This window comes from Rattus norvegicus, chromosome 3, assembly GCF_021556685.1.
Source record: "Rattus norvegicus strain SHRSP/BbbUtx chromosome 3, alternate assembly SHRSP_T2T, whole genome shotgun sequence".
NCBI lineage: Eukaryota > Metazoa > Chordata > Mammalia > Rodentia > Muridae > Rattus > Rattus norvegicus.
The window spans coordinates 24,753,450-24,766,994 of record NC_141536.1 but is presented as its reverse complement, the minus strand read 5'-3'; the positions used below and the strand labels follow the sequence as shown (position 1 = coordinate 24,766,994).

Genomic DNA, 13,545 nt, shown 5'->3' with positions numbered 1-13,545 from the left:
TTAAAAATTAGACATCAAATGGAGAACTTACGTGAGTCACCTCATAATTAACTACATTAAAAAACTTTGTACAGATGGCTTAGTGGTTATGGGTATGGATAGCTCTTCCAGAGATCTCAGCATGTTAGGGTGTTCAAGACCTGTAAATCCAGGAACCTGACACTGTCTTCTGCCCTCAGTGGACACTGTACTCACATTCACAAATCCACACATAGAAAAGCACATATTTAAATGTATTTAAAGTAATACAAAATAGACCTTTAAAAAGCATTTTAAATGTCTAGTCTCTGCCTCCCCCCTCATTTTTATTAGTATTGTTTTATTTATTTATGCTCTTATACTGCATGCACATATGTTTGCATGAGTACACTAGGAGAATGGAAAACAGACCGCTTAGAATTCAAGTTACAGATGCTTCAGGACTTCTGGCTTATTAGAATAGTGTTGGGGTTTACACTCTGGTCTTCATGATTCTGCAGCAAGGCCTTTTAGCTGCTGTGGAATCTATGTACTGGCAGTGTTTGGGAGTTGTAAGTGCAAACTAATGGAAGTCAGAGTTTTACCAATTGAGCCAGACTCCCAGCCATTGAGTATTTAGTTATCCTTTTCCTCATTACAATTTCTTGTGTTTGGCTGGATCCCTAAACATATACTATGTCTACCACCATGTAATCCAATGTAGATGTAGTCTTCACAAGTTTTAAAATATGGAAAGAGATTTATATGGAAAATAAAATGTGAGGAGCTGTTGACCATAGTGTAGATTTGGCTATGTGAACAGATTTTCTACCCTGGCGAGTTGTCTCTTACCTAACAATGGTTTGCCTCATAGAATGTTGACTTACATATTGTATAAAGCACTAATAGCAAGCATGTCATGATTACACACACTGCATGTGGATGGTCTAACACTCAGGGCAATGAAAGGAGGGCAGCTTGTTTATACTTTCTAATGTGAGAAAAATCATTTCTCACATTAATCAATCCTAGACCATTGGTGTATTTGGTGGGTGTAAAAAAATGATGCTGTAAATGCAAGCGTCCCTTCCCTCACAGCGTCCATGTAGACCCACACAAGCCGTGATGTACCATATTTAAAAAGTAATTTGGAGATTTTAACATGGAGTAACATGGAATGCTTCAGATTCGTTCCCATCATTCATTTCTAGACTAGACAAGAAGAAAGGAATGTTCCTCAGACAACCCCCAAACCAGGTTTCTTCTAACATCCATCAGCAGCACAGAGAACCACCATGCTCCATCTATGCTAGAACTGTGCAACTGGCAAGATGTTTTTGTTAAGAAAATTTTCCAAATTTCTATGAGTAGTTTCACAAACAAACCACATGTTCTCCCATTCTCAACTGCATATCTATGCATTTTAACGGAACTCAAGATACTATCTCTACAAAGGCGAACAGTGGTTGTCATAAAAATTTTTTATAACACTCAGTAATAAGCACATATCCAGACCAGAAATAATGCAAATTAGGTATAACTTAAGAATACAATTAGCCTCTAATCCTAGCAGTTTTTTAGAAAACAAGTGTATCAGTCTGCCATCTACCACTGTAAGCTTCTATGAACATCAAATGTTCAATCCTCACTAAAAAACACAAAACTTTGGCCAAAACAGAGTCAACTTATTCATTTAATTGTCTGCATCACAATAAGCATCATGAGTGCATTCTACTTTCCAGGATGAATAGGCTTTAGAAGTCATCACATTTCTCAGTGAAATGCTGAAATTTCATTTATCAGTCCAGCACACCTGTGATTTCTTTCTCTACCATTTTTTACACTGTATAAAAACATTAATCTAACCATAACTTAAGATGAAAATGTGATTTTAATTTATGAAAAAAATTTATGTTTTTCTGTTAGACCATTAATGAGAACAACCATGATTTTGCAGTGACTACATACCTATAACTAGATGGCAAGTAGCTGTTCAAATATCTCAAATTATATTAATTCTGCTATAGCATGTTAGTGAATACATTTCAAGGTCTGGTTCTTGCTATCCCTGAATAGAAACTATAAGGCATATATTTTTCATGGAACATGAATAGAATCATTCCCCACGCATATAAAACTATTTTATCCATTACTGTATAATTCTTTTTATTCTTCAGTTAAAAAAGCAGAAATTATTAGAATGTTTCTTTAAAAAAAGGAAATGATAATATCTTTCTGACCCTGGACAGTCTTCAAGCATTTTTTTCTTTCATATTAGAAACAGGATAATTAAAAGTCTTAGCTATATTTGATGTTCTTTGCAGGTTAAACATCTCTATGGCATAACTGTATTTGAAGATTATTTATATGCAACCAGTTCCGATAACCTCAATATAGTACGAATAAACAGATTTAATAGCACTGATATTCACTCAATAATTAAAATGGAAAGTGCTCGAGGAATCCGAACATATCAGAAGAGAACCCAGCCAACAGGTAAGCCACAGGGGCCCTTTAAAAGCCTTTATCACGGCAGCTTAAATGTGAACAGAGTCCTTGTGCTTCTGTGTGGTGTTAAGGAAGGTATCATAAATTCTCTGTTTTGACAGCAGAAATGTGCATGTCTGCTTGATAGAAGAGAATAGAGCTCACTTCTCAAGTCTAAATGATAAACTGCTGGGCGCCTATCAAATCATTTCTACAACCATGGGATTGAAATGATGGCTAGATTTAGTCTCAGGAAGCAGTTTTCCATCATGATGTATGTAGACAGGGAGCTCAGACACTCTAGTTTACTTTTGAATTTTATTATCATTTTCTGGGGGCAAATTACAAGCCAGGTTATTTACTGGGGCACTTGCCTGGTGTCCACTGGTCACAGTTTGAGGTCTCCTGAATTAATATCCCAATTGCTTTATATTTTTTTTAAAAACATGTTCATTAAACAAAAATAAAGAGCTAACTGCAGTAGTTTTAAGTGTTTCTTAAGAGCACAAAATAATTATGTTTTACAGTAAGTTAATAAAGCTATTTAGCAGCTCGCTATGAGCCTGGTAATAAAACATTATTAAAGCAAAAATTTCAACACCTCAAATTTCTGTCACCTTTCTTATGTTTGAAGTTAAAACTGACCTAGAATTATTTAAATATCAATGTATACCCATCCAAGGCACTGTAGGTTTATAGCAAATTAAATTATGAACTTTTCAGACAAGTTTATTAAAATTTGATGTTAGGCTTCTTGAATTTGCTAATTATTCATGGGCAATTACTATGCACCAGGATTTCATTTATTCTATATACTGGGAATATACTAATAAACAAAACACAAAGCAGGGGTTTTTTTGTTTGTTTTTTTTATTTGTTTTTTGAAACCTAAGTCCTTCATTAGAAGGCAATATAATAAAAAAGAGTATGTAAGTTATTTATTTATTAGAAATAATAACTACTATAGAAGAGAAAAGTAGATGAAAAGGAGCTAAAGTGTCACAGTTGGAGAGTTTGTAATGTTTTGTAGAACAGGCAAAAGAAGGTCCTCTAGATAAAAACTTTGAGAAATTGAATACGAGAAGCACACTTATCTGTGGACTAAGAAGGTGGCAGAGAGATGTGTAAACGCAAAGCCATGAGTGAAGTACATTTCTAGACTACTATGGAGCATCCAGGATGCTTGTATAGGTGAAACAAAATGACTAAGGAAAGGAAAACAGAAACAAAGAGAAATCATAGAATACATGGCAAGTAGGATCTTGTAAGTTATTATAAAGCCCCTTTTTTTCTTTCACGAGGCAGACAACATAAAATCATTCAGCAGAGTGTCATAGGTTGTATAGCCTTTATTTTTTTTTTTTTTTTCGGAGCTGGGGACCGAACCCAGGGCCTTGCGCTTCCTAGGCAAGTGCTCTACCACTGAGCTAAATCCCCAGCCCCTGTATAGCCTTTATGAACAATCGACGGATACACTAAACTGACAACAGGCTGTGGTAGGGAAAGGCAGCCGATTAGAGAAGATGGTCAACTCTTCCAGGACAGTAGTAGTAAAACTAAAGAAAAGTGCCAAGGACCAGCATCATCTTGTGCAGGGCTTCCTGAGAGAACTGGTATTTGAGAGGAGCAAAACCAAATGATTCAAAGTAAAATGGTAAGTTCAAGTTTGTGGCCTAAATTCTGCTGGAGAGGGTTTTTCCAGCTTACTTTCTCTTCGCTCCACTTTCTTTCTCTCTGATCTGCTGCTCTCTCTCTCTCTCTCTCTCTCTCTCTCTCTCTCTCCAGACATCTCTCTTTTTATTCTGCCTGAGACAGTTCATCAAGCAGTTCTCTCTTGTTATTCTTAAAAATTTCTCTAGATAGTTCATCTCTTGCAGATCATAAGCAGTCTTTTATTTTACAAATGAAACCAGTCATTCACTCCAGGTTTCCGTTTGATGATCTTATAAATCAACATCTCATAACCCCAGTTTCTTAATTCTTAGGAGACAGCAAGCACACATTTTATTTTTTAACAGGGCAAAAGAATTGAGATCTGCCTTCCTCTGTTAAGCACAGGCAGTAAGCTAGCTGGGTGGGACCCATCCTGAAACTTACCATTTTGATGACACCTGAGCCTGGACTCCCTGTATTCCCAGGCTGCCCCTGATCTCAGTAATATGCCTGCCTTTTTTTTTTTATCTTTCTGACCAGCTGGCTCATTAATGGAGCTGCCTTTTTCCAGTCAGATTTGTGAGGCCTCACATATAATTCATGTTGCCTTCTTATTTTTCCCCATAGTTAAGAAATTTTATATTTTCAAACTCATGTTTTTATAGTTCTTTTTCACAGCCTTAATGGCTCTTCTGAAGGTTCCTGTTTACCATTTTGCTGAGACATTAGACACATCTTTGCCTCCTAGACTCCTGCTATTTCTGAATTTCCTGGAGTCATTAACATTTACATGGGAGACATTCCTTAAAGGAGGAATATAAAATATGCATTTTATTATACAAACAAGCCTAGTGGTTAAAGAGGTCATTGACACCGCTGAAGGCCCCACTCCTACTGGCCCTGTCCCAGGGGCAGAAACCATGTCATTGTGTCCCTACCAAGGCCATGCCAGGTACCTCAGAGAAGTAGAAGTTAAATTTAGAATCTTTATGAACATATAGCCAATAGGATTTCCTGGATGAGATTTTAAAAGTAAAGAGTCAAGAATAATGGCAATTGCTTCATTAAAAGAAATTGCAACAGCATAGTTTGAAAAAGACAAAACACAAAACAAATTAGAGGTAAAGACAAAATTCAATATCCATTATCAATCCAAATGGAGATAGGCGGATAAACAAGACGATGTTTTCAAGTTCAACGAGTGAGTCCAAAATGGATCTAGCAGTTTTAGTGTGATTGACAGATAGGCAATTTTTCATATCATGGTTATAGCTGGGGATAACAAGGAAGTAAATTTATATGACTTATAAGACTTTCAAATAATGGCATTGGAACACACCACCAGTAAAATCAGAAAGAGAAGTCAAGTGATAACACCATGAAAAGAGTTCACAGAATCCAACTGGCTTTTGGACTTGATGTGTGAAGCTTATTGGTATCTGACAGGGACATTTGGATGGTGATGTAAATATGTGACTGGAGTGGGCTTGAGGGAGATGGAGGGAAAGGAGAAGGAAATGAGCTCTGACCATAGAGAACCACACACCTTAGGTGAATCCATGCAAGGAGAAGCTGTAGGACGCAAAAATGCTGGCACACACTGAAACACACGTGCTCTTAGCCAATAAAGAAAGACAAGTGGTAATGAAAAGGAAAAGGGATGTGCTTTTGACGACAGGATGCTTTATCTACTCAAGCTACTCCAGAAGCCTGAAGACATTACTCATCAGCCGCATCATTCACCGAAAGAGCATTACGCTCATCTTTTCCCCTCTTAGAAAAATGACTGATACAGAAAGAAGAAAGGATAAGTAAGGAGTGTGGCTGTAAAATGAATGTGTCACAATTTTCTGACTTTTAACTAAGAGTGATTAAAAGAACAATCCTGAGACTATACAGACTTTCACTGGCACGGTTACCACATTACTTCTTTTGAGCATGTTCTTTCTTATTAACATGGGCCCATTTCCATTCTGTTCTTCTCTAGTTCCAAGCATCTGTAATGCACTGTTCTGTGTCATAGTTTCATTTTAAAATTCGGCCTCTAACTTTCTACATCTACGGCAACGCACGCACTTTGTTTATTAGCAAGCTTCTCACAATAGCAATGGTCACAAATATTAAAAACATATGTTGTGGCTTAGCACATATCATCAGTTCAGATATTATCTAAAACCCTGTCTCTCACAGTGTGGAGCTCATTACCTGATGGCGGCACAGAAAAAATCCTTCGCTCACATTCCTACACTGGGATTATTTCTCTGTTACATTTTATGGTTTTGTGCGTATATATATATATATATATATATATATATATATATATATACATATATATGTATGAATATGTTATATATATTGCTTTCTTAATATCACTTAGATAAGTACACAAAGCTTGTTTCCAAAGAGAAAATATACTTTAATTTTATTTACATATATATGAACACATTAAATGAATGTTTCTTATGTTTAAAATATATCTAAGGAAGATTTTTGTCAATCCCCTTCCTCTACTGTTGGGTTTAATATTTTCCATGTTATTATAGTGTTCTATAGTGGGGTATATAACATTCTGCTAAGATTCTTTGTCCTTACACTGTGAAGTTTGTATATAATTACCTTGTCTTGTGTTCTGTCTGTTGTAGTAAGAAGCCATGCCTGTGAAGTGGACGCATACGGAATGCCAGGGGGATGTTCACACATCTGTCTGCTCGGCAGCAGCTATAAGACAAGGACCTGTCGCTGTAGGACCGGCTTCAACATGGGGAGTGATGGCAGGTCATGCAAAAGTATGTTGTTAAAATAAACATTTTGCTAGCAGGCAACATTTCAAATAGTTATTTTTTTAATTAATTGTCAGCATTAACATCAATAAGAAAAAGAGACTGTCGGCAAGTACTTTCTAGACGTTTTCCCTTCTCAATGTCAGGATTTATCTTTCTTTTAGACGATGAGAATTAGGAGCTCATCAGGCAAAAGAGCGACTAAATTTGCTGACCTTAAAGGAGCCTTTAAGGAAGATTTTAAGGAAAATATTTTTTAGTTTTTAATTGCCCAAGTGAGGTTCATGAAATCAAGGTATAAACAGGATTGGTTAGAAAATCTTCTCAAAGGAACAAAAATGCACCTCAAAATAGGTGTGTTGTTTGGTTGACACACATTTATATACAGCAATGTAGTACCACTGGACACTCCAAAGCACACTTTAATGCAGTAACAGTGGAACTGAGCTTACTTCATTGTTTCATGCTTCATTAACAACTTTAATCAAGTATCAACCCTTTCAACAATTTATCAAAAAATCTCCAAAGATTATAAGCTATTATAAATGCATTTATTTAACTTTTGGGATTTGGCACAGTACTTTAATGATTATTTCAAACAAAGCATATAAGATATTAAAAGAAAAGAAAATAAATAAATGACATATAGTTTTCATTTGTGTTTCTAGTTTTGTGTTAATGCTAGGAATATAAAGAAATGACCTCAGGTACCTCAGTCTTTCTGAATAATTGAGGTCCTGGATCTGAGACCTCCAGATTAGAGCAGTTGAATGTGTCTGCACATTTGTGTAGCATAACTAAATGGACTGTGCCCTTGAGAAGGCATAGCATGTGCAATCACATGCATGTATACATGCAATGTATAAAAATATGTCTGAAGAAAATTGAGCTCATAGTTTCATTTGATTGAATTTTAATGGACTTTGTTCTTTTGGTGTTTAAGTAAGTACTATTTTTACTAAATAAAAATAGATTTAACACAAATTGATTCTTCCTTAAATTCTAAAAGCTTCCTTTAGCAGAACCAAGCACCTGGTGCTGTCAAAAGCCAGGGCAACAGTAGTCCTCAGAGGGAAATGTTAATGTAAAAACACAACAATTTAGCTGAGGTCGGGGTGTTAGGAAGCTAGTTAGAAGTTTCAGAATGACCTCCTGTAGTGCATCCTCGCAATTCACATGAAAGTGTCCTGTCTTTTTCTTTCGTTATTCCTAAGGGCAAGTGGCCTGGAGGATACTTTGGTAAAGTTTAAACTTTGTATTAAATGTTTATCCACAGAAATTATCAATATAACTTGTCCTCACGTTTTACATTAGAAAAGGCTCAGGAAATATATAGCATACTCAGGCCAGTTTGACCTGAAACTTACAATTCAGTTGTTACTGCATATAAAATACACACACACACACACACACACACACACACACACACACACACATACAAACACACACACACATGCACGCATGCACGCACACGCACACACACGTGCACAAAAATAAGGTAAGCATAAAGAAATATCAAAATAAGATTGAAGAAAATATAAATACCATTCTTCTAATAGTAAAGATCATAAACAGAATCTGCTACCAATGAAATGTTTACCTATTAATAAATGATAATTTATTAAAAATATAAATTAAATATATTTTGATAAATGACTTACTATTTTTACTGCAATGGAATATTATACTAGCATTAAGAAAAATGTTTTTGAAGATGTTTTAATGACATGACCAAACATAACTAAATTTAATATTGCTAAATTTTGAAAAATAAACATATGCACATAATATTTTTCTAAAAATATTTCAAGAAATGGTATTTCCAAATAAAGTGACATTACTTTATATCACATAAAATATAATTTTTCATGATATAATTTTTAAATGAGGTAGGCATCAGTAAGTATGGGAGAAGACATAAGTATGTAAACATACTTACCTTATAAATACCATAATTACATCTAATGAAATGTGCAGCAGAGGAAAAGAAAATAGCTCAGTGTTATTATAAAATTATAAGGTCAATGTAGAAGTTTATTTTCTGTGTGGATTCACTATGTTAAGCCTTACATTATTCCTACATTCCTTACATTATTCCTAAATGTAAAATTGTTTTATCATAACACTGAGAGACTATTTTCTTTTAATGGTTTTATTATATAATGGGAAATATAATATATAATATATAATATATAATATATATATATATATATATATATATATGGTATATAAAGTGGGAGTTGAGTGTATCCAGCAGGCGCTATGAATCTACTGCCTGGGTATTGAAGCATTGCTTTGAAATTGGACACTGGTGAAATTTACTCAGCACAGATAGCTCAGAAAGTTAGAAAGATTTGCGATGTTCCTCCTCACCTATAAACACCTGTAGGAGTTTACGGTTTTGCAAATCAAACAGAAAACTCTAGTGCCACAGCCTTGGAGAGATGTAATCAACAGAAAAAAATGGAGGAGGAGGAGGAGAAGGAGGAGGAGGAGGAGGAGGAGAAGGAGGAGGAGGAAGGGGGAGGGGGAGGAGCTGAAATGCATCATTTGTGTGATGCAGTTGCTTTTAAATTACCCATGCTTAAAAAAAAAAAGGAGGAGAAAAGAAAACACAAAAGGAATGAAAAAGAAAAAGAAAGGTCATCTGATTTTGTATTATAGTAACTATCGAGGCTTTTTTGGGGGTTGGAGTTTTTTTATTTTTGATTTTTGTTTGCTGTTAGTGCTCTCTGCGTTGCATATCAGATTTACTGTTGGACAGTGTCAGCCTCTGAAATTACAATTAAGCTGTGAAGTAGACTGATGCTATCAGCTGGCATTTCTCATAAGAATTAGTCAGCTGTTTGGACAGCAGAACCCAGCAACATTCATGTTCATGTCCCTGATACCTGCTCTGATACCTCGTGAATCTTTTGTTGGTCACAGTCTGTATATGGCAACTCCATACTGCAGTGTTTTAATTGGCCTGAAGTTTGCAGCTTTGTCAAATGTAATGAGGGCAATAGATAGTATCTTCAGAGAGCATTACCTCAATTGTAATGAATTATACAATTAAATGTACCGGATATTTTAATAAATTTCCATTTCACAAGTTACAAGTTATTCAATGATCTGTCATGTTTGTGCTATGCAGGCAGAAGAATAATTAACTAAATATAACCCATTCAGTGAAGTAATTTCTGTTTTAATTAAAGTAATGCAATTAGCTGGCCTTCTTGCATCAAGATCCGTTTGGCATATTTTGGAGTTTAATTTCTAGTATTGAATTTTAAAAAAGCCTAATTGTGCCAGTTAATTAAACAGTGACATTCTGCAGTGTAAAGAAGATTAGTCCGCATGGGTTGTTTATGTTTGTAATCTTTCTTCTGCAGGGCCAAAGAATGAATTGTTCCTCTTTTATGGGAAAGGACGCCCAGGAATTGTTAGAGGAATGGACTTGAATACCAAAATAGCTGATGAATGCATGATCCCCATAGAAAATCTGGTAAACCCTCGTGCTTTAGATTTCCATGCGGAAGCTAATTATATCTACTTTGCTGACACGACCAGTTTCTTAATTGGCCGGCAGAAGATAGATGGCACAGAGCGAGAAACCATCCTGAAAGATGGTAAGTGACACTGTGTGACATTGGCTTTGAAGTGTTCAGAGATGAGGCCCTGAAAAGGCTACATCCACTGTGTTTCATTGTGTTAAGCAAATTCCAAATTTTCCTTTTTTATTTAAAAATATTTTATGATTCTATCAGCTCAGTGACATTAATTTCCACAGGTTTCTTATCCCCATATGCTAATACTTCTTTGAAACACTGCACTTGAACTGCCCACTCCATTTCTAACACTTCAGGAAAATAGTGATATTATTCACCATTTGGTAAAGTGCAAAACTATAAGGATGCCTTATAGACTTTATGTTAGAATATAAGGATATCAAAGAATTCTACAGTGTTTGGTCCTCATTAGAAAATTGTTTAACTCAACAAAAGTGGCAGTGTACCCATTGCTATCAAATTCAGCACACTATTTCTTATTCTATCAACCAAAATGGAACTGCATAGCCTTGATCTTGAAGGAGTAAATATCTTTAAGGATACTCAAACACTTAAACTTCCTTCAATTTATCAAGACAAATATTGTAATAAATGTAGTATGCTGTAAGCCTCACATACATTCATTTTGCTTAAACCAGTATGAAATTATCTTAGGAGTAGGCGATCAAATAATAAAAATAACATTAGCAACAGTAGAAAAAATATCATCATAATAAATGAACAGATGATCAAGTAAATGCTTATCATAATCATGGATCTCCTTTTCCTCATCTTTAAACCCTGTTTGCTTCTCGAATAGTTTAGAAATCTCAGAATCAATATATTAGGAAGGGTTGTTTGCTTGCCTATCCTATGAGTTGAAAGTTAAAAGCAAGTTTAGAAAATGGTTACCTTGATGGACAATATAATAAACACATGGAAATTTAAAGCATTGCAATATTTAATTAATGAAATACAAATTGCACCCAAGAAACATAGGAACTTCCTAGGCAATGGGAAGGTTCCTAGTCTACAGGGAATGGCAGACATCTTTACATGGGCTTCCTTGTCATTTGTCAGCTACATCTTAATGGGGAGATGCTAAGGCAGAGATGAAACTTTCATGCTGCCCAAGAACTCCATGGAAAAAATACTATCCAGCAACAGAATGTATACCCTCAATGGATCACTATTTTAGAAATTCAATTTTCAGATATTAGTGACAAACGATTTTTGTAAGTTAGAAGTAAATATGATGAAAAATCTAATTCTCAATAATATATATCTGAATTATTTTCCATATAAGATAAAATGTGAATAAAGTCATATTTTAGGAAGACCCATCCAGTGGTCAGATGCACATGGAGTCAGTGAACATACAGACTCAAGGGAGAGCCCAAAGCTCTACATGGATCTGCGAAATGGAACAAGGGGCTCGTGGGGAGATGATTGACTCAACTCAGCTGCACTTCAAATCAAATTATTAGTGATGGAAAACTTACTCTCTGAGAGACGCAAATGAAGATTTAAAATGAAATATGAACCACTTTCTGACACTTTTAAAATAGCTTACTGATTAAGGAAGTATGTCACCAAGATTTTGTATTCTCAAGGAGGTTCTAATTAGACATTTTGTTTTCAGTGACTATGGCAGAAACTGTCTTGCTACTTATCTCTGAAATAGAATACCAGAATTTGAGACAATGAACTTGTACTTTGTTTGGTGTATCGAACTTTCAAAAGATTCTCATGAGTCATGAAAATATAACAAGAGGTTCTTGGCTTCCTTTAGAAGAGTTTCAGTTCCTGGGCTCTGATTAGAGGTTCCCTTTGATAATCTTACTTTGGAGAGCATTATCTTATCAGTGAGATTAGTGCTTTGTCACATAACAGAGATGGGCTCCTTTGCTGCTATCTGAATTATGTCTTCAGGTCTTGCTGCAACCTTGCTGAAACCCTGCTGCAACACTCAAAACTTAAAAATACTTAGCAATCATATTCTTATAAAAGACAAGATATATTGGTTTTTCTTTCAGTCAGTTATATGTTTTCTTTTAAAAAATCCTTTTTATATTGTAATATTGATAAGAGAAAATGTAAAGTTACATTGAAAATCACAAGTGTTTCTGGTTCTCATAGCCTGATTGGCAGGTGTGATCTTTCATAACTTGGGCTACATGTTTTCAGGTCCCCACATGGTTTTAATGTTTCTGTGGAGGAATCATCTGTTGTGGACTCAATACCCTTCAGCATGGCTCGATGTTTTCTCTTGAAGCTTCTAACACAATTCCTTATTTTGGATAAGATAGTGTGTTTTAGCTGTCATATAACGTGGCTATTTTCTTTTCTGCTCTCTTTTCTATATGCCTCTTCATTTTAAACTTAATATTCTTTATTAAAATAAAATCCAAACTAGATTGGATTTTTTCTGCTAATATTTCTGAAATATTTTTGTATAACATTATAGGCAATTCTGCTTCTCTTAACCCTGTAGTTAGCATATTTGAGATTTTTTTCAAGGTGTCCTAAACACACACACACACACACACACACACACACACACAGAGTTATTATTATCGTTGATATTATTGAGTTGTTGTAATAGTGTACGTTGTAGTATATAAAGGTTTCAATTTTCCTTGAAAAACTGCTGACTACTGTTCCAGGCCTTATAGTCTATCTTCTTTTGTCCACTGTAATAATAATCACTATTCAGGAGTATATATATGAAAACAGACTAGTACTTCAATATATAATAATCGTTCTTTAAACATGACTTATTTAGTGAATAGAAGAACAATAAATATGTACTAATATTTTAGCAACTGAGAGAAGGTGTAATGCTGCATGTAGCTTTTGCTACCCTGCTTTAACCTCCAGGCAATCTATACTACCAGCTCCACCAGTTTCTTTCAGATCCACAGATGAACACACACACACACACACACACACACACACACACACACACACACACAGAGAGAGAGAGAGAGAGAGAGACAGACAGACAGACACACACACACACACACACATTAACTTAAATTTCAACTTCATGGCACAATTACTGGGTGCTTCTAAGCTCCCTCGGCTATAATGCCCTTCCCTATACTCTTAGCTCAGCAGCCTAAATCTGCCTTCAA

General features: G+C 35.2%; 1 protein-coding gene across 2 annotated transcripts in view; it reads left to right on the top strand.

The window, feature by feature from the left end:
- The window catches only part of Lrp1b (LDL receptor related protein 1B), a 2,085,328-nt gene that overhangs the window by 1,186,347 nt on the left and 885,436 nt on the right, over positions 1 to 13,545 (top strand). For both annotated transcript variants that reach the window (XM_087654909.1, XM_087654910.1), the window contains exons 9-11: positions 2,283 to 2,454; positions 6,741 to 6,884; positions 10,253 to 10,489. In XM_087654909.1, coding sequence (XP_087511035.1) covers positions 2,283 to 2,454; positions 6,741 to 6,884; positions 10,253 to 10,489 — 553 coding nt within the window. The remainder of the gene's footprint in view (positions 1 to 2,282; positions 2,455 to 6,740; positions 6,885 to 10,252; positions 10,490 to 13,545) is intronic.